This window comes from Ovis canadensis, chromosome 19, assembly GCF_042477335.2.
Source record: "Ovis canadensis isolate MfBH-ARS-UI-01 breed Bighorn chromosome 19, ARS-UI_OviCan_v2, whole genome shotgun sequence".
Taxonomy (NCBI): Eukaryota; Metazoa; Chordata; class Mammalia; order Artiodactyla; family Bovidae; genus Ovis; species Ovis canadensis.
In genome coordinates this window covers 36,263,293-36,289,758 of record NC_091263.1, presented here as the reverse complement: position 1 = coordinate 36,289,758, position 26,466 = coordinate 36,263,293, and the positions used below count along the sequence as shown (strand labels likewise).

The window sequence follows — 26,466 nt, the reverse complement described above, 5'->3', positions numbered from 1 at the left end:
TTTGGCCTCTTGAATCAGTAGGTAAACAAGTGTAGTCATAACTGAGAGAGGAGTTGTCTATCAAATGAGCCAAATGAAAATAAAAGTGTTACTAAATTCTAGCTAGATTCTAGTCTGTTTACTTAGTGCCTACAAAGAGACGTGGTCTTCTTTTGTTTAGAGGGAGAATAGTGAGGATTAGATGATGTGAAACGTTTAAACGTACTCCACAATATTAACATCTTCCTTTGAACAAGCACCTCAGGTGATTTCCTCACAGATGACACATGGACCATGGTTAGAGAATCATCGATCCTTTAGATGAGCTTGGTGCCGTGGTGCAGAGTGTGATCTCAAGCCAGTGCCCGATCGTGGCTCTGCTGCTTAGAAATGCATAACCTTAGGGAAGTTACTTAATTTCTCCAACTTCCTAACTTGTAAAAGCATTTAATAGTAACACCTACGTCATAGGGTTGATACGAAGATTAAGAGACTTAAGGCGTCCCAGTCGCTTGTGCCTGCCTAAGAAATGACAGCAGCGATTATTTTATTCGTTGACTCTTCTGGAGGTTACTGGGCTCAGCAAGGTGTTTCTTGCTCAAGTTCATTCATGCAGTTGCAGTCCAGTGGTGGTGGTGTTTGGACTCACCTTGAAATCGCACTCATTCACACGTTTGGCAGTTGATACTGATTGTTGGCTGGGACCTCAGCTCTTGCCTGAAATATCTACACGGAGCCTCCCCATAGAGGATGGACTTCCTCACAGCATGGCAGCCAGGCCCCAAGATAAGTCTGGAGAGATAGTTAAGTAAAAGCTATATTGCTCTAGTGACCTGGCTTCAGAAATCACATGGCATCCTTTCTGTCATATTCTTTGGGTCAAGATAGCGATGTATGTCTACTTAGGTTCAAGGGGGGAGGACATAGACCACCATTTGAAGAAGAAGAGCTTGCAAAATCGCTTATACTGCAGTGTGTGTACGGCAGTGGAAAATGCAATACGCTTAAAGCGCAAAGAGCAGAACCTGGCTGGTAGTGAGCCAGGTCGCTTGATCCGTGACCTGCTCTTGTCAATATTATTATGGTCATTATCCTTATGACCATAATAATTATCAGTAACAAGGGAAGTAAATGGATCTCTAAGGGTGACACAAGTCACCTAAAGAAAAAAGAGTTCATTGATGCGTTCATCAGCCCCACACTAGGCACAGGGGATACAGCAACCAAAGCCAGAGATAGTCTTGACCTTCATAGAGTCTCCAGTGTTGGAAGGGAGAGAAACAATGAGCAGATCACACAGATAAAAGTAAAATGGTAAGAGAGACAGACACTGCGGAGGAGTGAGCAGTGCTGTGAAAAATACTGATGAGAAAGCCCACCTTGCCTGGAGCTGGGGGTGGTGGTCAACAAAGGCCCTGCTGGGGAAGGAACATTGGAACCAAGACCAGGGGATGGGGGGACTGACTTAAATAAGGAAAGGGAAGGGAAGAGCTTGTGAGGAGGCCATTGCACAGGGGAGAATACGGCGCAGAGACCTCAGGAAGGTTGGCTTGGCTGGAGCCCGCAGAGCTGGGTGGATGGGCGGGGCTCTTGCCGGTTAAGGAAGGAATTTGAGCCTTGTCATGACAGCGCTACTTCTTAAACAAAGGTAGCCTGATTCCCCATGAGGTGTTTCCTGATCTCCACTATGGTTTAGAAGGAGGAAGGTCATTGTAGACTCATAACTGGATGAACACACAGCATTTTCTCCTGCTCAGACTGAATTTTCTGTGGCTTAGAAACCAGTGCTCTCCTTAGATCATTATGCATATTCTTGGGTAACAGAATAAAATACATAAGTTTAGGCAGTGCTTGTTTTAAAGACTTGGCCAGTAGCCAAAGCAATCCTCATTTATCTAATGAGTTATTGTCTGAGTCCCTGCAGTTACGAGATTGCTCAGAACGGCAAAAGTTGTCATAATGTGAGAACATTAACTTGCAAATGAAGTGCTTATATAATTAACCCCCATTCAGACATCCCCCTCACTTAACACTGGCATCTCCCCCTGCCCATTGCTTCGCCATCCTTGTCTGTTGGTCTCTCCCCGATTGCCGAATGTTCTACATTTGACAATACAATGCAAATCAATTGCAATGTGAAGTTCCAACCTGGCAAAAGATGCAAGATTTCATGAACACGATGCCGAAGAACTGTTTCAATCTTGTACAAAAGCTGGAGACAGATAACGAATTGCCAGAGTGAGGGCCAGTCACTGTTGAAGAAGAGGAAATTGGGTGCTTTCCCAGAGAGAACTGTTAGGGAAACTGACAAAATTCTCAAAGAATTTTGCCAAAGCAACCCTCTTTCTGACTGTGGTGTGAAAGTCAATCCAAACTAAGGGATGTTGCAGGGTACTCATAATATTGTTGGGAATATCGCCCCCCCGCCCAAAGCAGTTTGATTTAGTCATGCATTCCTTGAATGCATCCTAAATAAGACTGAGTGATGACAAATTTTGTTAAATGTAAGATGAAGTAGAATTGTATTCATAAGCTTTGGTTCCTAGATAAAAGATCACTCAATTCTTTGTGAATTTGAGGCCTATGAAACTTGGGTCCCTAATTGAGATGAGTGCAATTACAGTGGGCTTTGTCCATGCAAAGCTTCCTGGTGAAGTACCTGATCTTCCCCAGCGTGTCGTGTTCTGCCCTTCTTAGCCAGCTTGCCGGTAGCTTGGTTCTCAGTTAGCCAGCCAGACGGCAGACTCGAGCATCTTTTGGAGATGATCTCTCATCTGTTTCCTGCCATTTGCCTTTATATGGTGTTTGTTGTGTTGGTTTTGCTGCTCTTTCAACTTCTCTCTGTTTTCCTTTCCTACAGCTATGTGTTTTGCATTTGAAGACCATCATGCTATCAGGGTACATGTATTTAGCATGTTGATACAGCATGTTCATTCCTTTGTGTTCTCATTTTTATATGATATTTTATTATATGAATAATTCATGCTCATTGGAAATAATTTGACAATACTCACAAGTACCACTAAATAGAAGAAAACTGGAATCACCTGTAATCCCACCTCTCAGAGAAAACCACTAATGATGTTTCAATGTTGGCTGCATATCCTTTAGACATTAATGTTGCTGATAAAAAAGTGGATCGTAGAGTCCATACTATTGTTTGGCCATTTTTTTTACACTTGTAATGTAGACACCTTTCCATGTTGTCGAATGTACTTTTTGCATCCTATTTTTAAACATACGGAATGATGCCTTGGGTAGCATAAGGACCATCTCACAGAGCGGGTGGGAAGGATGTTACGTCTTTGTTATTTCTCTGTTTTCTGCATCAGGGTCTAATGCTTCAGGTAACCGTTGGGCAATGTCTAGTAACTTGAGGCACATACCAGACGGTGCTGAGGTTACTGTAACCCAGCCTAGTCTGTGGTCATGCCTCAGGTCAGAAATGAATGTTCCCACCCTCCGCGGTCGCCTCGGCCCAAGCTGCTCACCTGGGCTGTGCTTCCGTTCCAGGACATCGTCTCGGCCCTGGAGGACCGTCTCCGGCCCCTGGTGCAGGCCGAGTTATCTGTGCTGGTGGATGTCCTCCACCGGCCCGAGCTGCTGTTCCCAGAGAACACGGATGCCAGGAGGAAGTGTGAAAGCGGGGGCTTCATCTGCAAGTAAGCAGCCCCTCCCGCCACGGTGCTCGCTGGGGCAAAACCCCAATGACCAGACGTAGCGCTGGCTCCCAGGGAAGGCGGGGCTGGCCTGGTGTTTGATGAAAACAGCAAGGTCTAGCACGGGGGGTCTGTTCCGACTGTTCTAAAGGAAGTGTGCAGGTGCAGTCCTACTTAGCAACACTGTTGTTGGGTGACAACTTCTTTGAGAACCACACGCCTGGTCATTCATCTTCCACTCACCACATGCAGGCAGGATGCCCACCATGGACTGACATACAGACTCCAAAAGCCACGGCCCTGGAATGCTCAGAAAGCTCAAACCTACCAGGGCCTCACAGTCTTTTCCCAGCAGCTTTGTAGCTTCTCGTTTTATGCTGTGGGGCGTCATTTAGAAGAAGCAACTGGTCCCATGACCCGAGATCGCTGTCTGATTTTCACCCTAAGGTTGGTTGGTTGCTTAGCTTGAGCATGAATTCTGCTGCTGCTTTATTTTCTGGGCCCGTCAAAGGATAAGACTGGATAAACAAAGCGATGGTTGGGATGTGTTTATCCCAGCCATCATACTCTTGAGGTTCTTTTTTTTTTTTTTAACACTGCTGACATATTTTGGCCACATTACTGACAATCCTCAGTGGGTAAATAACTGCACTCCATAAACAGCAGTTTTGAGTGGGCTTCTGTCTCCCTTCGGACCTGTTTGCTGCTGCTGACCAGCAGGTGTCGCTATTGAGACACCGACCGGCTGTTAGTGAAGGGACTGCCCGGAAGTCTGTTTAAGCCTGGGAGCCTTTGGTAAACATTAGTTCACTAACAGACTAGTTACAATAAGTTTCTTTTTCTTTCTTTTTTTTTTTTTTAATGTAAAGGTTGTTTCAGGGATGTAATTCGTGGTTTTCCCCTCCATTCAGGTTAATCAAACACACTAAACAGCTGCTGGAGGAGAATGAGGAGAAACTCTGCATAAAGGTCCTTCAGACCCTCAGAGAAATGATGACCAAAGACAGAGGCTATGGAGAAAAGGTACTGCCTTCTATTTTCATGTGAAAACCAGGCGTTGCTATCAGATAGCAGCAGAGTGGGGGCGCTTAGAAATCCACCTTAGTTCAGGCATATTGACTGGAGGGATAACTTAAAAAAAAAAACCAAACACTTATTCACACTTAGGTGTCTCTTTTAGGCTGCTTGCCATACAATCTATATTCGGAAAAATAGGGACAACAAGATTTTCCGTCTGTTAAATTCCCAGTGAGAATGCAAATGCCTCTTGTGTACCAAGGTGTGTGTGTTCCTGAGTTTTGGGTTCCAGCTGAGCATAGCTGTGGGTTTACTTGCTTCTTTCTGGTGAAACGTTACACAATCCTCCCAGTGTATGAAGAAACTGCCTCCAGTTCTAACTGGAATGAAGACAGGCAGACATGTCACCTTTTCTCACTGAGACTGGGAAATGGACCATGCCTGGGAGCTGAGACTTCTCAGCACATGCAGTGAGCCATGATGTACAGAAAACAGCCCGCACACCCCCGATTTTGGTCCAGGTGGGATAAAAACAGCCCCATTGCTCTTCCTTTCTGCCCCCAGCGAAAAACAGGGCCTGAATTTAAGTCTCACCAGTCTACTTTGAAGGCAATAATATTCATTTACTATCTTGAAGCCACTTTTATCAGCATTTTCCCAGTAGGTAAATATGCTGATATCATTGACTTATCAAATACACAGTAAATAACTGTTGTTCATCTCTGTGAAGAATGCTTGATAATTAAATCACAGCCTCCCCTGTCAAAAGAGATGGTGACAACTAGATTCTTGCAAGTCTAAAACACTGTCGGAATCTTGCTTTCTAACCTAAGTAGTGTCTGTCCTTAATATTAGAGCAGTTCAACATGTGAGGATCTTTGGATAAGAGCAGATAAAACAGGTACACAGTCCTTTTTTCAGTTTACATTCCTCCACTGGCCCCAAACCACAATGCTTTTAAACATCAATCTAAACTTGTAAAGTGTACAAATTCAATCTTGAATAAATGTTACTTAGAAAATAAGTGTTTAGAACTCAGGAGGAGTTTAGTGGTGGAAATATGCCAGAATAGAGTTTAAATAATATAAAAGCACTGGTACAAATGGGAAGTAATGAGATGACCAGTCTGCACTTTGTAGATACCCAGGTAGGTCTTGCCCTTGATAAGGTGAGGAGGACAGTAAAAGAGATACACTTATCAGATAAGTAAATAATAGCCATTTATTCCACAGGATGTTTGTTTTTCTTCAAGTGAACTTAAGTGTTTTTAAAAAATTGACTCTAGTTTTAAAAACTCGTGTTTTTTTAAAAAATGACTCATTCACTTGCCCTAATAAGATAAACTCTACCAAAGGGACCTTAACCAGCTGTGAATTTATTTGTACCTTTGGGGCAGAAAACACGATTTTAAACTGTGGGGACCACAGTTTTCTCCTCTTGAGAATGTCTGCTTCTTTCTGTAGCCAAGGCACTTCAGGTAAGCTTTGCGTCTCTACTCCAGTGAACTTTGTAAGTTGTGCTTATACTTTGAAGTAAGTTTTCTTTTTAGAACAGGGAAGTATAAGTACAAGGAGTTGGTTGAGAGTCTGTTGCTGGGCAGAAAAGTGCGTGGGGGTCTTCGGGGCCGTGTGGAAGGTATGCTTCCTGCCGCCTTTCCCTCCCCATGGGGGGCCAACAGGGAGAACACTGTCTTGGCCTCTGGGGACATGATCCAAGATGCTGTCACCTTGCCTGTGAGAAAGCTTGTGGAGAGCGATAGAGCCAGGGCTTCGAGAGGCCAGTAGATGATGCAGGTCGTTGTGAAAGAGTTACGAGAGTTGAGAGGAGCTCCTGAGGTTGCAGCCCAATCCCTCTTCATCTGGTGAAGAAATTAGTCACACCCTAGCAGAGAGGGGCTTGGAGGCAGGATGACAGTTCCTTCCCGTCGGGTTGGAGCTGTCATCCCCCTGGTCAAAGTGAAAATACTAGAAGTAAGTATGGGAAATGCTCTGCCACCGAGGGAGACATTCTAGAAACCTGTGCTAGTCAGCAGCTCCGCAACGACCGCACAGACATGCCGTGTTTCTGGCCCCACGCTCGGACTGCGGGAAAAGGCTGCTTAACTCTTCACTTTAAAGGGGGCAGGGGGGCGTTAAATGATTTGTGTTTCTTCCAGTTTCGTTGTTAGTTTGCACTCTGTCCTGTTTCACTAAGACTTTTGGAAAATGCCTTTGATGGGTTACTGGCTGCCGCTGTTTGAGTAAAGAGGCACAACACGCGGGACAAGCCAGCTCTTTCAAAGGTGGGAAGAACTCAGACCCAAAGAACTAACCTTTCTTAGGCAAACCAGTGGGGGATGTTGTTCAGTCGCCAAGTCACGTCTGATTCTGCGACCCCATGGACTGCAGCATGCCAGGCTTCCCTGTCCCTCACAGTGGGTATTAGTTGATCAAGTAAGTGAAGTGGCCTTTGACCTGGGTTCTCAGGACACAAAGGCAAGTGTGAGTGCCGTGTCTGTCGTCTTGGCCTAGTTTTCCTGTTCGTTGCCTCTTGAGTGGAGCTTGTCCCATGACTAACACCCTGCTGGGATGGCCAGGGTTGTTCTGCCTCCCTGCCCTCCCCTGAGTCCTCACAGTCCTCTGTCCTGGTCTGCGGGCCCTCACATCACCTGAGCTTTGGATCAGGCCTAAGAGTCATACCTGGGAGAAGCCAGTGGTCAGCGCACTTGTCCCGGTCCATTGCCTAAGATGTGCCCTTCCAAGGACTGTGACATGTGCTGGAAATGTGGGGCTGGGCAAAGAGGATGGTGACAAAATTTAAATCATGATCATTTAGAAATTAAATTACCTTTTACTGTGGTGTCTCCAAATGGGCCAGCAGTATTTACCAGAGAGTGGTATTAATATATAATACAGGATAGTATAATATAGTGGAATATTAAAAAGGATCACCAGAATAATGATAGGATACATTTTCATGTGATTCTTGTGTCTTTCTCACCGATGTATTCAAAGTTAATAAACTGTAAAATCAGGGCTTTGCAACCATTCTGTGTGTGCAAGGCCTAGCCAACTCTGCTTTTAATCTACAGATTTAACCATGTTTAAAAAAATAGTTACCTCCCATTGCTAAACATCTCTAAGATTTACCCTAAATCTCTCTATAATTCATAGCATATATTCATGCCCCTAGGCCCTGCTTGAAGAGAAAGCATAGTTATTTTATATATTGGCTGCTTTATTACCTACTGTACAATTTTTATTAAGATATTTTTGTTTTAAGAGTCAGAGTTTTGGAAAGAAATTCAAAGGCCAACAGTTAAGGTGAAAGAAGATCTAAATTTATTTAAAATCCATTTTTCTTCTGAATAACGGTACCTGTTACACTACTAGAGAGTTTTTGACCTCAAGTAACATCAGGATTTTCATTTCTTATGAATTGTCAATCCCCTTTTAATTACTAGTGCTTCTTTTCTCTAGGCAAATAAACTATTAACATTTCCAGCTACCAGTGTTTCTAGTAGGAGTTTAAATTAGCAAAATGAACTAAATATTAATGAAACATAATAAAAAAAATCAAGGATCCTCCATTTATCATTAAACATGCATAATTGTCATTAATCCTCTTGTTTTTTCTTTTGAACTTGGTGCTAATAAATCATTTCATTGTTCCTAATATCACTCAGGTAGGCACTAATCACCTTGGAGGAATCTAGTCTCTTTAATCAATAGTATCAGGACTTAGAATATCTGGGCTGGGGAACATGTTGGTCTTATTGCTTGCTTAAATTGAAGCTAGGTCTGATTTATCTCAGCGGTAGTTTGGACTCAAGAGCCCCCGCCCCCATTCAGTGGTATAATGAGTCCAAGGAGAGAATTTTCTCCTAAGCTGAGTTGATAGGAGTTTAGCTTTTAACCCGACTCTGTCCCATCCTTTTCTGAAAGGACATGGTTCTTAACCGGGGATCTTGCCCTCGTTCACAGCCCAGTTCCAGTTTTCTCTTTCCTAGATCCCCAACCAGGGTTCGAACCCACTCCCCTTGTATTAGGAACATGGGGGCTCAACCACTGGGCCACCAGGGAGTCTGAACCTGCGAGGTTTGATACCTGGCATGTATACGAAGTGTGGCAGCATCCTGCCCGAGATGTCAGGGTGCGGTGGTGTCCAGAGTGCCCACACCTCTCGAGACGGTTGCATTCTAGTGATGAGAAGTACAGTGATGACGCTTCTAACACGTAGCTCACTTGTATTTCCTGCTCTAACATTGCCTTCTTTTTCTCCCCCCTTTTTCTTTTCCAGCTCATCTCCATTGATGAATTGGATAATGCTGAGGTCCTAATTTCATTTTTTTTAAGTGTCCCATGGTGATGTTACCATGACCCTCTCCCAGCGAACTCTTGACCTCTCCCCTAGTCTGTGCGGCATCTAGTATCTGACTTTGTGTAGCATGCCTCTGGGAGTGAGTCAAGTCCTTTGTGTCTGTGTTAGCGTTTCCCATGAGTTTGTTTGCCATTTGTCCTTGGAGCCCATCTGAGTCTAGATAAAGATTTTCTAAACTGTGATAAAATTTCCATCATTCACTGTCTAGAAGCTCAACTGAATTTGTGGTTGGCGCTGGCTATTACAGTTCTCTGAAATTCATTGTTGATGCTTCTCTCTCTGTATGTGAAGCACTCGTGCAAAAAGAAATAACTGTATGGGTACAGTTTGCAAGAAGTGAAAGAAAAAAACAAACCACTGCTCTCTTGGTCCACATGTTGGAAAGTGTTAAGTGTGAGGGGGTCATAGAAAATTTGGTCGAAGTGCAGAGTGAATTCTACAGCGATCTCGAGACTTCTCAGCTGCTGGCTTGCAGTGGAATTCAGAACATACTATATCCTTGGCTTCTCAATTCTAGGAAAACCACCTAGAGATTGAGAAACTGAAATGTCATCTCATGGTTTCTATACTTAGGTATCAAATTAGTTTCGTTTACTCAGAATTAGCCTGCAGACTCACGAGTGGCCCTCTTGTTTGGGATTTGAGGGCCTCCTAAATATTTTCTCTCTTGTAAACATTTTTCAAGATTTCTTGCCACATCTATAGTATGTGATACATGTTTGGTAATTGATAATAGAAAGGATTAATTGGGGGAATTAATATATGTAGTTGAGGGAGTCTACTTGCCTAGGAAAGGGAGGCACATGGAAAAATTTTTATCTGACTTTAAAAAATTAATTTTCTGATCTACTTCTTTAGATATCCGTTCGCTCTTTTAGACCAATAGATACCTTCTTTTGATGGAATAGAGTACCAAATAGAATATAAGCCCTGCTCTAATAGCTACCACCAGAATTTCAGAAATATTAAGAGATGGTTCAGATACCCCTAAGGAGAATTTGAATCACAGACTTTTTAAAGCTGAAAGTGCCATGCATGGTTATGAATTTGGTCAGGTCCCTCAGGAATGGGGGCGCTCAGAGGGGTAGCATGAGTGGCCTTAGTTCGCACGGCTAGATAGCGGGGGAGGCAGAACTAGCGCTGGGCCCAGCTGCCGGCCTTGGAGGGCTTACTGCTCAACCACAGTAGATCCTGCAAGCTCAGGCTTTCCCTTAAACCTTTCAGCATGAACAGCTGAGGAGGCCATGCTTCTCTGGGGCGAATAGGAAGCAAGGAAAACGGCACGCTGTCCAGGGGGTTCGCCCCTTTAACTACAGTGATTCTTGCTGCTTCCTGTTTAGTCCTCTCTCTTCCGGGTTATTTGTTTGCCAGCAAAACATCTAAGGCTGAATCTTCATGTTGGCAGCCTTCGCCTCTTCTTCTTTCTACCTAGAGTTGTAAATGCTTCCCAGATTTGAATTTTCCCTCTAGAGTATTGAGGTTGAGTTCCTATTTGTTTAAATACAGATGAAGTCAGGAAAGGAAAGCCTTCCCTTATCGGAGTCTGCAGTGTTATTAATACTCTGTTTTGCGCCATAGTAATCATTTGATGTGTTTGCTCGCTCAAGATAGAACTTGGGTCTCCTGGCTGGGAGTTTATTGCTCGCTTACGGAAAGATTCCACAGTTGGAGCAGGTGTGTTTATAATTATACGCTAGGAAATAGAATACTGTCTGTTTATAAAAGAAGAATGTTCTGGCAGCCCCTTGGATTCTTTGAAAATTCCCTGAGGAAGCAACTGTGGATCCCCGCTCTGTTGTTACCCTTGGCAACCATCAGTGCCCTGGGACACCAACACTGTCCCCAGGCCCTCGGGCTTTTGGATCTGGCCTTCTAAGCAGAGATGCCTGATCGCCTTTTATCATCCATGGCTGTTCTGGAAATGAGTACAGCTCCTGAGTTTCCCCTGCCAAGCCTGCTGTCCATGTGTGCGGGTGGAAACCGGCAGCCCACAGCTGGAGTTCTGCGGCAACTCCATTAAGAAACTTAATGCGAAACTGGCCCACGTTACAGGCAAGGCCTCCCACCTAAAAACTGCAAACCTGCTGAGGAATAGCCCGAGAGCCAGGATTATGACATATCTGGAAGAGCCGTGATCCCCGGGATGGGGAGGGACCACTACTCTTCAATGATAAAGGGCTCTCGGGCGTTGTGAGAGAAGAGGCACAGTGAACTGCTTGGAAAAACAGTGCAGCATCTTCTGAGTCTCTGTGTGTGCTCTGAGAAAGGAGGGTGAAGTGAGGACAGAGTCAGAGGCCTGTAGGAAGAGTGCATGATGGAGGCCTTCTCGGCTATCTCCTGGAGTGAAATTTCATTTGAAACCAGGAAGAGGAGGGTTTCCTTTTTTGTTTTTTTTATTATGATGATCATGATTTTTTTGTTGGTGTTGCAAATCAAGAGGCAAGGTCTCCATCATTACCACCTGATTTTACCTTTTTCTTGGGGTTCAGGAAGAGGACAGATGAGGGGAGAGGTATAGAATGTTTCTGTCACCCCTAGAAAGAAAACACCCCACCACCCATTCTTGGCTTTAAACAGACACCAGTGACTGCTCAAAGCATTTGTTTATCTAACACTTGAGTGCCTGTTCCATTCTAGGTGCTTTGCTAGAGGTTTTGGATCCAGCAGTGCCCGAAATAGGCACAGTGTCTGCCCTTCTGGAGTTTATGGTTTTGCCACGGCAACAGACAATATTACAGGCCAATGTTAACTGAGGCATGTAGGAAGGTAAAGTATAGGGAATCATGTTGTTGTTCAGTCACTAGGTCAAGGCTGACTCTGTGACCCCATGGACTGCAGCATGCCAGGCTTCCCTGTCCTTCACTGGCTCCTGAAGCTGCTCAGATTCATGTCCATTGAGTCAGTGATGCTATCTCTAACCATCTCATCCTCTGCCCCCGCCTTTTCCTCCTGCCTTCAATCTTTCCTAGCATCAGGGTCTTTTCTAATGAGTTGGCTCTTCACTTGAAGTGGCCAAAGTTTTGGAGCTTCAGCATCAGTCCTTCCAGTGAATATTCAGAGTTGATTTCCTTTAGGATTTGGATCATGAGAACATGGGGTCGCAAGAATATGTAGTTTAGGGACTTGGACCTGAGCAAGGAGGTCAGTTCGCAGCAGGCGAGGACCACTGGCAGGTGAGCCTGTTAGTGACTCACTGCAACGGAAAAGTGAGATTGGTGCTCCCACTCCTTAAGGTGGCTGCAGCCCGCCTCTGTCTGCCAGTATTAAGTCCTCGGCTTCTGCCACCGTGCCACCAAGAGCTGCTTCTGCAAGCAAGGGAGCCCCCTGTCAATAATAAAATTCAGCAGGGGGGCAAGGGGGAGAGAGAAAAGAGAAACACAAGAATTATTCAATTTCACCTTCAGGGGGCGTTCTCATGACGTCCAAGCCAGAGTGGAGGTGTCCTACTTTTTTACATCGCTGTGAACTGCTGGGTTGGGCATCTGCCAACATTCAGGCAGCAGTTACATAAGAGCTTCTTTTTTTCCTGGAATTTAGGCTCGCTGCTGATGTGTGACCTTCAACAGTAATTGCCAATAAATGCAGCGGGGCTGTTTACTGTTAGACACTGGCAACCCTGGAGCAAGCGAGCTCAACTCAGAGCATAGAGAAGCTATTGCCGAATCTCGGGAGGGTTTTTTGTTTTTTCCTTTCTTTTTCTTTTTAATGCTGAGATGATTCCATAATGATAAAAGCTGGATAATTCAGTCAAGTCAGAATGCATTTTTTAAAAAATGATTTTCACTTTTGGGTTCAGTTCTGATGAACTTGTTCTGTAAAATATAGGTGAAACTGCATCATCAGAGCCAAATAATGTCTATTTCTTGTTTCAAAAAGCCAGTGCCATTAGTAAAGGGTATTATGCTAGCTGACGTGAAGATTCAGAGTTGTCCTGCTAAAATGCTAGGTAACTTCTCTCTTTGCTCAGCTTTCTTTCGGATGTTCTGTTCTCTTGATGTGGTTTACAAAGGCTTGGAAAGCCAGGACCCAGCAAACATATTTGCAGACCCATTCGCAGTTTGTTTATTTTTTCCCCCTCCTCTGAGATGGAGTGGGTGAAAAGGAACTAAGGACTGATTCATGGCGTTAGAGTTGATAAATTCTCTTTGCTGTGCTGAGAATTCGGTCCACAATACAGTCTTGTTTTTTGTTGTTGTTGTTGTTGCTCTTTTTCTTGTTGCTTTAGGTATAAGGTTGGGTTGTTTATTTGATGTTCAGTCTCATTTCTCGAACTGTCTTCAATGTCTGCTAGGGGTGGTCCATGAAAGGAAGACATCTTATTTCAAAGGAAGATTCTAGAAGCCTAGGGGAGGATTCTTGTTGATGACGTCAGGAAACAGTCTCAGTGGCTGTGTCGTGTGCTGGCCTGTGTCGGGCCCACACAGATGCCTGCGTGTGTGTATCCGCTATGCATGCACGCGAGTGGGTGCTGTTGTACACACACCACAGATAGGAACCCTGGGAAGCCTGCGGGCTTTCTCTTTTTTAAGAATGACAAAGTATAATTTCCCTTCATTTGTGGTAGACATTTATCCCTGGGTAAAATGGTAGGTACATCATGTACAGAAAGTGAGCGTTTCCACGTCTCCTGCGTGAGTCTACTTGCTACTTTAGTGCTGTAGTTAGGATAACCAGTTGGGATTCTCTGACTTGGGATTCTCTGGCTTTCTGCTTCAAGGCCAGTCATTTGAAATCTTTTTTTCTATGAAGGTTGATCTTGCTAACCTTGTCTAAAAGCTCTGGGAAGACTTAAGATCCTAGAAAAATGTGAAGAGGCAACGGAAGGCAATAGTCAGTTTCAAGTTCAAAACCAGATAGCGTCAGATCACTGCCAGTCAGCTGTTGGTTTGGAGAGACCTCACCTTGACTGGAGGTGTCAGCATCTCAATATACTGACTGATTGTGGGGTGAGGTGGTAAAAGACAAGACGTGGAAAACACAGGCAAACTCTTTTTCTTAGAATAGTCTCCATTACTGTATGGTCACTGAGCATGATCTTTTATGTTAAAAAGAAAGTTACTTTGATAATAAAAATGTGCCGAGAAAGTCAGTTCATTCATTTACCAGAACTATCCTTTGCTTTGGGTAGTATGTATATGTATTTATGTAGCTTATGTAGTTATGATTTGAACGTATATGGCTTATTAATTAATATGCTTATCTTTTCCATATTGTGGCTGACTGCCATAAAAGAGCCAATCCTCCCAGAAATACAGCTGAAATCCTCTTAGGAGGAAGTGCTAATAGAGACCATTGGTTATTTTGCCAAATCATATGCCAAGCTTGGTTTGGCCTTCTCCATGCCTGAAATCATTCTGTGTTCTATTGGGTTGTGTTATTTAGGGAACTTAGCTGTTTGATGTTACGGAATAAAGTTTACTGAAAATATACCAAGCATAACTTAATGTTTTAGCTGGAAGGAATCCTTGTATTACCTGCTCCAGTCTCCTTGAACTACAGGCCAGGCGGTGGAAGCCCAGAGAGGTTCAGTGACCGGCTGAAGGTCATACAGCACCAGTCCCTGCATGAGCCGCTGTCAGGCAATACCCGTCCATTGTTTTTGGTTTTTCCATTCTTTTTTATGAGTGGATAACATTAAAAAATTGTCCTCCTGAATAAATAGTGGTTCTTGAAGAAGCAAACATTTTCTATTGTCTCAGAGGTCTTTCTGTAACATTCTAGGAGAAAAGGTCATTAATCTTAATTTTCATTTCAAAAATTAAACACCAATATGACAGCAGTTTAGGGAGGCAGTTGAGTACCAGTCCAATCATTAAACATACCAGAAACCACTGATCTCTTGAGTGCTTAAAAACAACTCTGTGAACATTCGGAAAGAATTCAAGATGCTTCTTTGGACATAAGGGATATCAAACAAGAGAATTTTAAGAAGACACACGAGTTCCACTCCATCTTTTCTTTAACTATTATTTTGATTGGCAAGGCAGTAAGATGGTAGCTGTGTGGCTTCCTGTAGTAAATCCATGCCTGTAATCCTTTTGTTCTGATCGTATAGAATCGGTATGAAGGATATGTTGGTGGAATGTGGCCAAAGCTGACTGTGAATGATAGTGCTTTTCTCCATCTGTGTCTCCGACTGCTCCAAAGCGCATGGGAACTTGCCTTCATTCTTCTTTTCCTCGTGTGTCCTTTTTGCACTAAGGGCAGATGGCGCATGTGTGTGCAACTTTACTTCTTCAGCCTAAAGCCTACAGAACGCAGGGGTGGAGTTAAAACGCAGTCTTGGATCATGATATCATTTATATTATCTGCAGAACGCATTCCCCTGAGCTCTGGTTTTGTTTCCCTCACCACACTCAAGTTCTCTCTTAACACCCTCTGCTTCCTGACCCCAACAGAAAGCTAAACACATCAGAGAGAAAGTTGCTCCTTGAGGCAAGTGGAGTTGCACCATGTCTGAGGGCTCTTCTGTCCAGAACTGAGTGAGCAACTCTCCACATCTGCCTCTTTGTCCTTCATAAAATAATCTTTGTGGTTAAAGAGACCTCTTATATCTTTACTTCATTTTACCTGTTGGCAAATAGAAAAAAAAAGAAATTATTAGGTTACAAAATAACAGTCTTGTATTAAGAGCATTTTTTCCATCTTGAGGGTCACACCATGAAAGGGGTATCAAGTGTTGAGCTGGGTTGTGAACCCAGAGCATTTCCCAGCTCCCACCCCCACCCCACGCTTTTAGCACCTGCTCCAGCTCACCGCCGACAGCCGCACTCTGGCCTCGGGAGAGGTCTGCTGTGTTGCTGGAGCCCCGCCGAGGGAGGCCAAGGTCACTCAGTGGCAGTGTGAGCCTTGGCTTCACTCCATGGCCCCAGACCGCACCTTGAACCCGCCAGCCATGCCTGGTGTGTGACCGCGGCCCAGGGCGGGTCCGGCAGTTCCATCCGACATCCGTCTCTGCCCTGAGCACGTGCCCTTCGGCAGCCAGATTCGTGGCGCTGCCGTCACGTGGAGCTGTGGACTTTTCAGCCACTACACGCATCCTCTCCATGGCCAGTCCTTTCCCTCAGGGCCGTCATCTTGTCTCTCATTTATGGGCTGGACATAATGAAATTCAGGAGTCATCAGAGGTGTGGGGTGTCCGCGTGGTATGGCAGGGCCAGACTGGGGAACCTAGTATCCCTGGAGCCTCAAGGGAAGTGTGTGGAGGGAGGAGAAACCAGCCAAGAAAACTGCAGCCAGGAGCCTTCCTTTCTCCTTCCAGAGCCACAGGAGGGGAGAGATTCTTTCTGTCCCTAAGCCAGAGCATGGGGTGTCACCCTCTGATGCAGGGCCAGGATATGGGGAAAGGAGAGGCTGGGAGGATGCACATGCCCACTGGAGAAGCTCATCACGGGCAGGCAGTGGTGCAGACCTTGCAGGGGCTTCCAGCCCCCAGGAAGGGGACTGCACCAGAGGCCCCTGTGGTCATCATCCACCCACCCTCCATTCTCTGAGCCCCTGGGGGCATGTGCTGGATCACTTTTCCTCTGTGGACAAACAGAACATAGACGTGCAATACCTCTGCCTTTGACATCTTTCATTATTTAGACATAGTTCCTTCTTGATCAGTGCTAGGCTTTCTCTTTCTTTCATTTAGATGTGTTTCCCCATCTCAGGCCAGTCGTCTCTCCCAGCGCAACCACATTAAGTTCATTTTAGAAGTGAGGGTGTCCCCTGCCATCCACAGCTGAAACCCCCTTCAGTGGGTGTGACAACCCGGTTACCTCATCGTCAATTTTGTCCCCAAGTGTTGGTCTCTGGACATCTTTGTGGTCACCAGATGCATGTGCTGTAACTAACCTGCTTCTTTTACTCCCAACTAGCTTCCCCAAGCTCCGGATTCTGAGAACTCCACCGAGGTGTGTGTCACTCACCCGTATTTGCGATCCCAGCAAATACAGGCGCTTGTCAGTGTTGCCGGTCGGGTGTGAACTGTCATGGTGAAGTGTCTGTCTCTTGGGACGGTGCAGGAGGGACATGTCTAGCCTGGCTGGGATCTGATCATTGCTATAATTGGGTGGCCCTTGGTGTAGAAAGTTCTGAGGAACTCAAGCCACAGTGTCCTGCCGGTGAAGGCTCATGACTCTCTGAAGGTTTTTGCACAAAACCCTTCATCTCCACCTTGAAACGTTTGGCCGAGAAACTCTGGACGGTCCAGACCTTTCTGCTGTTACACAAAACAGAACTTTGGGTCCCGTGCAGAGGTGAAGCAGAGTTCAGGTTCAGGGTATCTGTGTTACCGTTTGGGTGATGTTGTTGATGAAGGAGTAGTTTCACAGCAAACTGTCTCTGTTCTTCCTGTCGCTAGCTCAGCTTGCTAAATGCGGGACTAGAATTCATTAAGGCGTCTAAAGTTACCGAGAAGCTTTTTGTGGGAGGCATCCTTCCAAGGATCAAAATTTACTCTCTGAAACTGTTCTAGAATCACAGGAGTCAGAGCTAAAACGTGTGCTCAATCTGAAAGGAGATCTTAGAAATGAAACTGATGATCAAAGAGCTGAGTTCCAGTGGGCATGCTTTGTAATGATCAGTCCTCTAATATTCTAATCAGAGCTCTTCAGCACTGGTAGCCTTGATTAGAATGCTGTGGGCTGGGGCAAAGCGTAGGTCTCTCGTATGTGTTGGGAGTGTGCGCGTTGACGTCCTCATGCATGTGCTGAGCAGTAATCCGTGGATGAGTTGTACAAGGACCCCCGGTTGCATCTTGCATTACCCCCCCTTTTTGGGTTTATGTAAATGTACATAACATTGAACTTCGTTTTCTTAATGTTTGCGAAAAATATTAACCAGACATTATTGGTCATGTGACTGCACGTTTCATACGGTGCTCTGGGGCTGGGGATGGGCCAGTTGTTCAGTAGTAGCCAAGGTCATGAGCACTGGTGTCTGTCTGGGGAAAGCCACACTCAGGCCTGCGCTCCTTCTGTGTCAGTCCTCTCTGCGTACGTGCTCTCTGTGTATTTCATTTGTGACCGATCCTGAAGTTGAGGGTGTCTTAGTCTCATACTTAAATGGAATTTCTGCCTGCTTAGCAGGAGCTCGAACCGAGTCCACCGCTGAGGCAGCTGGAGGATCATAAAAGGGTACGTAGTCGTGGGAGCTGGGAGTGGCGACCGCAGCTCCGCCCTCAGCCGTACGCTCTGACGTACACACAGTTTTTGTCGTGGTTGTCATTGTTACAGCATTAATTGGCTCAGAACCAGTCCCAGCCTTTTGTATAAATGAAGCTAACTGATGGTTCTACATATAATCTACCGCTTCACACACTGCTTCCAGCCAGTCCCAAATAACAACCCAGTCACTTGTCACATCCTCTCTTCTGCTGGGTTAGATTTTCCTTATGTGTAGCCTTAAAAAAACCCTTTTTTTGTGAGTAACTGGTGATCATTATGGATAATGTATAGTAAACAAAAAAGTATAATGGTAAAACTGTTCATAATTACACTACCTGGCTATAAAGCTGTTAAAGATTTACTGTTTCCTTCTACCCTCTTTTTTGCACACGTGAGAATATGTGCCAACACACACACATACTTACATTGTCACTGGGGTTCTTCCAAGTGTACAATGTTTGTTCCTGGGTTTTGTCACGTATCTGAGTATTTTCTTCCTGGAGAGTTAACAGCTGCCTAAAGTTCCCGCTGATTAACAAGTCTTTTGTAATATTTTCCTTCGAGGGAATGAACAAGTGTGTACACAAGTGGATAGGCATAAAAGGGGGATTTCTAGGCTAAAGGGTCAATACTGTCTTATAGTGCTAAACCATTTCCCAGAAGGCTACATATACCATCCACATGCTGACTCCTGATTGCGTGTAGTCAATGGAAAATACCAGATATCCTGGTTCTCTGGGTGTCTATCGTGTGCCAGTCACTATGCTGACTTTTACACACGTTCACAGCGTAAATGTTTATAAATGCTGACGGTGACCCAGTGACACAGCATGCAGCCCCACTTCACAGATGAGGAGACTGAAACCCAGCGAGCTTGCGTACCTTAGCCAAGTCATGGGGTTAGGAAGTGAGCAGTTGTGACAAGGGCTGCTGTGAAATTGTGGTCATCAGCATCCTGGAGACTGCTCGCCTGGGCCACCTTTGCTAAGCTCACAAGCTTTCAGTACCTGCAGAGTCCCATCGTTTCTTGGATCCTTTCCTTTTTCTTGCGATGGTTCTTTCTCAAATGATAACCAAAGATGTGCTTCTAGGAACTTGATAGTCAGCCCTCCCCCCTCCAGCTCGCAGTGCCTCCTGCCATTCATTGATCAGGAGCACCTTGCCTTTTTCCACCCCTGCCTGTTCCTCAAGAGTTGTCCTGGGTCTTAGCAGTGGCCAGTAAAGGCACATAGCTGTCCCTTTGCCCTAAGTTGGATGTTGCCCCAGGGCAGGAGCCCTGGAATTAGAAACTGGGTCAAGCCTGCTTTTGCCAGGTGCTCACTGTGTGATTTGGGGGACTTTTAACTCAGTTCCTCCTGCTGTAAAATGGGGACAGGAGTCTCCGCCCTTTCCTGCTCTCTGGACTCTTCTCCAGAACCATGCACTTGAGGCACTTAGCAGGGTGGCTGGACTCTGAGAAGGGATGTGAATGACCCCAGTGGTCACCTTGCAGCCTGAGATTCGGCCGTGATTTGACAGAAAACAGGAGCAGGAAGAGGAAGGTATTTTTAAATCGAGGCACTGCCCTAGTGCTGACTAAGGTGTGAGAGGCTCACTGCTCCTGTGAGAGGCTGATCTTTCCTGAAGCACCTGACTTTTAAGTGGCTGGAACCTTGGAGCCCAAAGGTCACTTTTCTCCTTTGCGATCTTAACTCTTGGTGCCCTGTTCAATGCTGGGCTGTATATCTCCACACAGTGTATTAGTCATTAGTTGAATGGACAGAATGAAACGCGTGACTTGTGAGGCAGGAACCTGGTTTCTTGCCTCCACATCACTGACCTGCCATTTTCACCATTTTCCGCTGAAACTTCACTGCAAATGAAATTTTGCCTTTCTTTTCTCAGTCTTGGGTAATCATGCGTGTGGAGTTTCTTACCATGTCACAGACATCTGATATCTGTTTGCATACTGTAGGTGTAAACTGCTGGGGAAGAAAACTAGTCTTCTTTTTGAAAAAAAAAAAAAAAAAAGGGCTGCATGGCCAAATGTGAAAGCCGGAGAAGTGGTGTTGTTTGGGAAGTGACATTTTTTGCTTCTCTACAGTCAGCTCTCTGAACCTGGTACTCTGTGAACAGCTTAGTGCTGTTGAGTAATTTATATTAAGATGATTAGAAATGCTTTTGTCCGTAGATTTTGATTTTTACCAAATTAAACCACGAGCTCAGAAAAACAGAATTTGCCTTGAACCTAAGTTTTCACTCTAGGATTCACATCACTTTTAATGATGCTTATCCATTTACTGTCTGTCTCCCTTTTTCTTAAGCTAAAATTTTCAGTCTTTATTCTTTCAGAAAAGAAACAATTCTCATCTTGTTCCTTTTTTTTAAAAAAAAAAAAAAAGCAAACCCCACATGTTCTCTTTTCCCCCCTTGCCTTAAAATTTATTTACTTTTGGAGAGAAGGTGAGGTACTTATGTGCTGAAAACCTTATAATTAAGGGGGAAGAATTAAAAGTTTGTGGGGTGGAGCATGTATGTGTGTGTGTGTATGTTTCCATAATGAGCACATTTTATGATACTCTCTTATGGGGGAAAATGTACCATTTGATGCATTGGTTGCTATGGTAACCGCTAGAGTTTGTCTGTGCAAAGAGAGGCAAAATGGTAATGTGAGATCCCTTGGTAACTTCAGTTCGGCATCCAGGCTACACAAATGTGAAGTTCCTGTTCCTGAAGTCCACGTGTCCCTGGAAGGCATGTGCTTCCTTCCCTACCTCCTGCCTCCTTGATTGCAGATTCACCTTGATTGCAGACCCTCAAAACCTGGAGAAGCAAAAAATCTGAGCCAGTCCGGTCCTAGGTAGAATCCTAGGGTGAGGGCTCTGGTTGCGTCTTCCTTGCCAAGTACATGTCTGTCGGCTGGTGACGGTCACTCAGCTGTTGACCATTCAGCCCTGTGATCTTCCAGAGTCTTGTCGTGATGGAGACCTGGGCTGTTCTCTGTGGCTGCAGCTCGCTGGTCTCAGCCGTCATTTACCTCTCAGACAGTGTTCTTGTGGTGCTCCAGAGGATCCCATAGAAAACTGGGATGGTTTCCTACCAGCCATCCCTCTTGGGAGAACTCAAAAGTCTGTATCTTCTGAAAGAAACTCCAATAGATGCATCGTTGAGTTGACAGAGCGACATGGTATTTAATGTTATCTTCTATGTGCAGGTGATCTTGTCATTCCTCCTTTTCTTGACCATACCTTTGACATCTGTGTTTCTTCTGTGAAGTCAGCCTTTTTAAATCACCGCTCTCGATGACTGTTTTGGAGAGTGTTGATATGTTTGTACTGGTGCAAAGTTATGTCCTTATACCAAAATGTGGTTTCCTAAGCCATTAAAGGACATTATACTGAAAATAGTTTATTTTGGAGGTATTTTTAAGGATCACAAATAGCTTCCTCATTGAAAGTTCTCTCGGAATTTTGAATTTACTAATGGTCAAGGTACGAAGTGATTTTCTTATCCTAACAAGAATTCTTCTTTGTTTAACTACAGTGAGATGCATATTTGTGGAGAGAATGGAGAGAAGAAAGATGAGATTTTTTTCATTTCTGAACTTTTTCATTGAAAAATCAGGCTTGCCTCCCTGCTTCTCTCACTTTTCCTGTTTACCCCATCTCCCCACTTATCCCTGGAGTCTTTGACCAGCAGCATGAATTTAACCAAGGAGAAAAGCCCGCTGGCTCACCTTGGGACCTCGTATCATTTTGACAGATTGAGCTTTCTGCTTTGTCCTTCTTCCCCAGTCCTGCCTCCTCCAGGGCACCCCTGGCCTCCACCATCCGCAGGACATGCTGCTCCCTCCCATCTTGTCTTGCAAACACCTTCCTCAAAATCTCCAGACTTGTTCTTGAAGCTTCTTAACAAATCGCTTTTAAGTTTTCCTGATTCTCAGTATAGTCGCAGGTCTCTTCGATAGAACTCTGGAATCTATTTCAGAGACCAGCTGCATTGCAACGCATCTTCCCTCTGCTAACTTCTCACTTAACCTCTCTCTGGGATGTGCCAGAGGAACTCCAGGACTTACTACTTTGTCCCTCAGAAACAGTCCAGGGGAATCTGTACAGCCTTTAACTGGTAAAAAGTTCCAGACTGGCGGGTTGGGAGTTAGTGGGGTGGTCCCTCAGCGAGCGAGACTGCCATGGATTAGAGCTGAGGGTGAATCCTGCTGCTTTGCCAGTGTGCGAAGTATTTGGGAATAGATCAGAGTGGTTTCTTTGCTCTGTTTTAGTTGGAATTGTGGAAAGAGTTGTTTTATCCCCTGCCCAGGATTCTTTTAATATTTATATATTTTTTAAGTTTTTTGTCATGGAAATGTTAAAAAAAAATCCCCAAAATACATGTTTTGAAGAGTTTTGAGAACCCTCATTCATAACTCAGATTCCATGACTATCAGCTCATGCCCACATTTATATCCAACTAGGCCCTTCCTCCCATATTCTTTAAAAGAAAACCTCAAATGTCATTTTCATCCATGCTGCTTGTTTGTTGATTGACATGTCTGATATCTGCCAATAATTTATTTTCTGTTGCATTTATTTTCTTTACCATTTGGCTCATTGACTATTTCTATAAGAAAGGCTTACTTTCAGCTTATGATTTTATTTATTGCTCTTGATATCATAAGAACTTAGAACGGTTGGAAATAAATCCTGTGGTTAGAGTAACATTTTCATATTGCTGTGTGGAAGTTGACCTGTAAATTTTTTAATTTGTCTGAATCCTACTGACTTACCTCAAAGGGACTTTTTTATTTGTTTTGTTTTGTTAATCCTAGTTATCCTTCCAGATTCATGTTCTATCCTTATCAGTGTGAGAGAGTACTTTCAGATATTTAATATTTTAGATTGATGCTTTTTTATGATCTGATTTCCTGAGAAAACATTGAAGAAGTTAACTTTAGAAGTTTCCAAGTGCTCTTATTAATAATTTATTTTTTCATGGAGTTGAGACTGAGCCAATTATAACTGGATACCCCTGTCTTTTTTTTTTTAATGTGAGTCACTCAGTTGTGCATTAAATTCAGAACCTGATTTCATTATCCTGTTTGAATTAAGGGTGAGGCCCTCAGGCAGATTTTGGTCAACCGTTACTATGGAAACATCAGACCTTCGGGAAGAAGAGAGAGCCTCACGAGCTTTGGCAATGGCCCGCTGTCGCCAGGAGGACCCAGCAAGCCTGGGGGAGGAGGTAGGCCCCATGGTGTGCTAATGAGCTGCACGTGTGAACTGAGTGTGCCACTCCAAAGCTGCGTGTTTCTGCTTAGCAGGTTGAGACTCTAACAGATGCATTTGGGTTGCTAGTGTGTTATTTTAGCAACTTGTTTTGTCTTTGGTCTACCATCAAATTGGTATCTAAAAATGTCCCCCTGCAATGTGATATTGGCTAAGGCTTTCCCCCTCTTTCCCATGCATTGAATTTCTTGGGGATACTTGAAGGACTCCGTGAATTTAACTTGATCGCACATTTTCTCGTGGTCATTCAGACTCATGTTTCCCCATAAGATGAGGATGCTGTTGGCAGTGAGGAGGGTGGAAGCTGTCTTTTATAACACGTGTACCAAGGCGAGGGCTTTCCCAAGCACCTTACCTCCTTCATCTCCTTTTCTCCTATACGTTACCCACTATCCGGCATTGAACAGAGGAAAGGGAGCTTGCTGGTGCCTGGGCAGTAACTTAAGGCAGGTGTGTCTAATCCTAGTGTCATGCTTTGTGCCTCCCCAAACCTTAGGGGACTTTACACACACACACCCCTGTATTATTTTTGTTCAGTTGCGAACTCATATCCAACTCTTTGCAACCCTGTGGACTACATGCAGCACACCAGGCTTCCCTGTCCCTCACTGTCTCCCAGAGTTTTCTCAAACTCATGTCTGTCAAGTCAGTGATGCCATCCAACCATCTCATCCTCTGTCGCTCCCTTCTCCTCCTGCCCTCGATCTTTCCCAGCATCAGGGTCTTTTCCAGTGAGTCAGCTCTCTTCATCAGGTGCGTCCCTGTATGGGATTGTTTTAAAACACATCCTGAAAGGTGTCCCAAAACATGGTAAGCACAGTGACAGGTAAAAGCTGCAGAAACATTGAATTAACTGTGGGCGATGGCATTGGTTTTAAGGGGGCTGGTAGCTCCATGCTCAAAGCACAAATGTGAGTTGCATGATTCCTAGTCTGTGGTGATGACTCTTGAGAACGTCCGGTCCTTGCTTGGTTCTGCTCATAGCACAGAAACACTTGGTGCTTAATAAACTAATCCCGGCAACCTCTGGGGAGGAATCTTGGGCTTCTCATCAAATGAAAATGTGGAGCAGATCTGCTCCCAGAGAACCCCAGAAACAGATCTTAGCTTCTCATCCAGAAGTTCCCAGTGATTGTCGAGCAGCTGTTTCCCCCACAATGTCTCAAAGCTATTTGTCTTTAAGAAGGTGTCAGAGAAAAGACGTGACACCCGGTGTCCACCTTGGATGACAAATGCAATAGATTCTAGGCAGTCAAGGACAAGCAATGTAAAGGAGGTGGCGTTTGAGTTGACCCCTGCAGGGAAGGACTGATGGTTTTCTGTTTTTCATAAACTGACTGCCCCATTTCTCCATGTCCATTAATATTTCAATTTTTGCGAATAATAATGTGAAGTTCTCAAGCTTTCTAAATCCAGTTGGAATCTGTTCCGCTAAGTGGCACAGGCCATCTCTTCCTAAGTAGACTCATCTGAAGCTCAATGAAGTGAACTTTTTTTGGTTCCTTCCCCTATCCCCAGCTCTTGACTCCATGCCAAGCTCTGAGTCAATAGTGAATGAATGAATGAGTGAACAGATGCAAATTATGTGAAAGGATGAGTTTGGGGCCAGGGCGGGTTTCTTAAAAAGAGGGCTAAAGTGATCAGTATAGGCTATGCTTCTTAAGAGTGCTTAAGTTTAGTTTGTCTCTTAAAATTGGATTGGTTCTTAATTCTGGCCCAGGTCATTGTATTTTGATGTAAGGGAGAGTCTTGGCTGGATGGCTTTAGGTCTTTTGCTCAAAATGTATCACTCTTCCTTCATCCAGTCTGTTTGCATTCAAGTTCCATCTCCATTACTTACCAGCTGCGCTGGGTGGTGTTGTACAAGTGACTTCATCTTGGTGCTAGTAATGAGTACCTGCCTTGTGGGCTTGTTAAAAAGGTCCAGAGAGATAGTATCATTAAACCGTTGAGTGCATGAAATGCTGGTATGCAGTAAGTATGCAATAAATGTTAGCTGCTCTGAGTGAGGTTGATAAGGGCAGTGTTGCGTCTTTTCCAGGGGGAGGTTCTGGATCCAGCCCCATGAGCAGGGGTGAGATGAGCCTGGCCGAGGTTCAGTGCCACCTTGACAAGGAGGGGGCCTCCAACCTGGTCATCGACCTCATAATGAACGCATCCAGTGACCGAGTGTTCCATGAAAGCATCCTTCTGGCCATCGCCCTGCTGGAAGGAGGCAACACCACCATACAGGTAGGAGGCGGCCTGGCTGCCGGGGAGCGTCCCTGGAGGCTCTGTTCCAGGAGCCAGAGATGGGTGGCGCTGAGACTGGTGGACCAGAGAGCTCCTTCTTAGGGCACAAACTTCTATTGTTCTGAATAAGCGAATTCTGTTGCTCCCTTGCTATGGTCCTTCAGTCATTATTCAGACTTGCTTCTAATAGATGGGTTACATTACAAAGGGGCTAAAATGCTGAGGATGTGCAAAGAAAATTGGCCTGGGATTTGGTGCATCATGGGTAATCCATAAATGTGTGCTCAATGAATGATTGAATGCATTATATTTAGTTTGTAATCAAAGATCATAGAGGATCCCATCACCAGATGACCAGAAGGAGCCTGAACTACATGTGCTAATCAGACTTATTATATCCATGAATCTTGCAGCTCTTGCTAACTGTGTATTTATCTTGTAAATGGAAAGCTCTATAAAACTGAACCAATTTGAACTAATACGTGCAAAGAGGGGAAAGCCAGGCTAGGTTAGTCAGACATAAGTGGATGGCTTTTTGTTGGCTGATGATGATACATATTTTAAAATAATAATGAGTAGAATTCTTAGACGAAGTCCTTAAAGAAGCAATTTTAATAATACATAATTTTCATATAGACATGGCAGTGAAGATGATTCTTTTAAATATTTTAAAATATTTGTAATACTCCCTGCTTCATACATTCTTCATTCTTTGTTGGCTCTGAATAAGGGTTTACTTAGCTCTGTGTGTGTGTGTGTACATACATACACAGACACACATATTTTGGTAATAGCTTTTGATTGAGA

The 26,466-nt window shown here is 44.5% G+C and overlaps 1 protein-coding gene across 3 annotated transcripts in view; it reads left to right on the top strand.

Annotated features, from left to right (window-relative positions):
* The window catches only part of ITPR1 (inositol 1,4,5-trisphosphate receptor type 1), a 348,152-nt gene that overhangs the window by 211,578 nt on the left and 110,108 nt on the right, over positions 1-26,466 (top strand). For 2 of the 3 annotated variants that reach the window (XM_069561814.1, XM_069561813.1), the window contains 4 exons: positions 3,493-3,641; positions 4,550-4,661; positions 23,251-23,383; positions 25,469-25,659. In XM_069561814.1, coding sequence (XP_069417915.1) covers positions 3,493-3,641; positions 4,550-4,661; positions 23,251-23,383; positions 25,469-25,659 — 585 coding nt within the window. Of the gene's footprint in view, positions 1-3,492; positions 3,642-4,549; positions 4,662-8,933; positions 8,967-16,876; positions 16,913-18,088; positions 18,137-23,250; positions 23,384-25,468; positions 25,660-26,466 lie in introns of all 3 variants that reach the window. The other variant, XM_069561815.1, reaches the window with a different exon arrangement.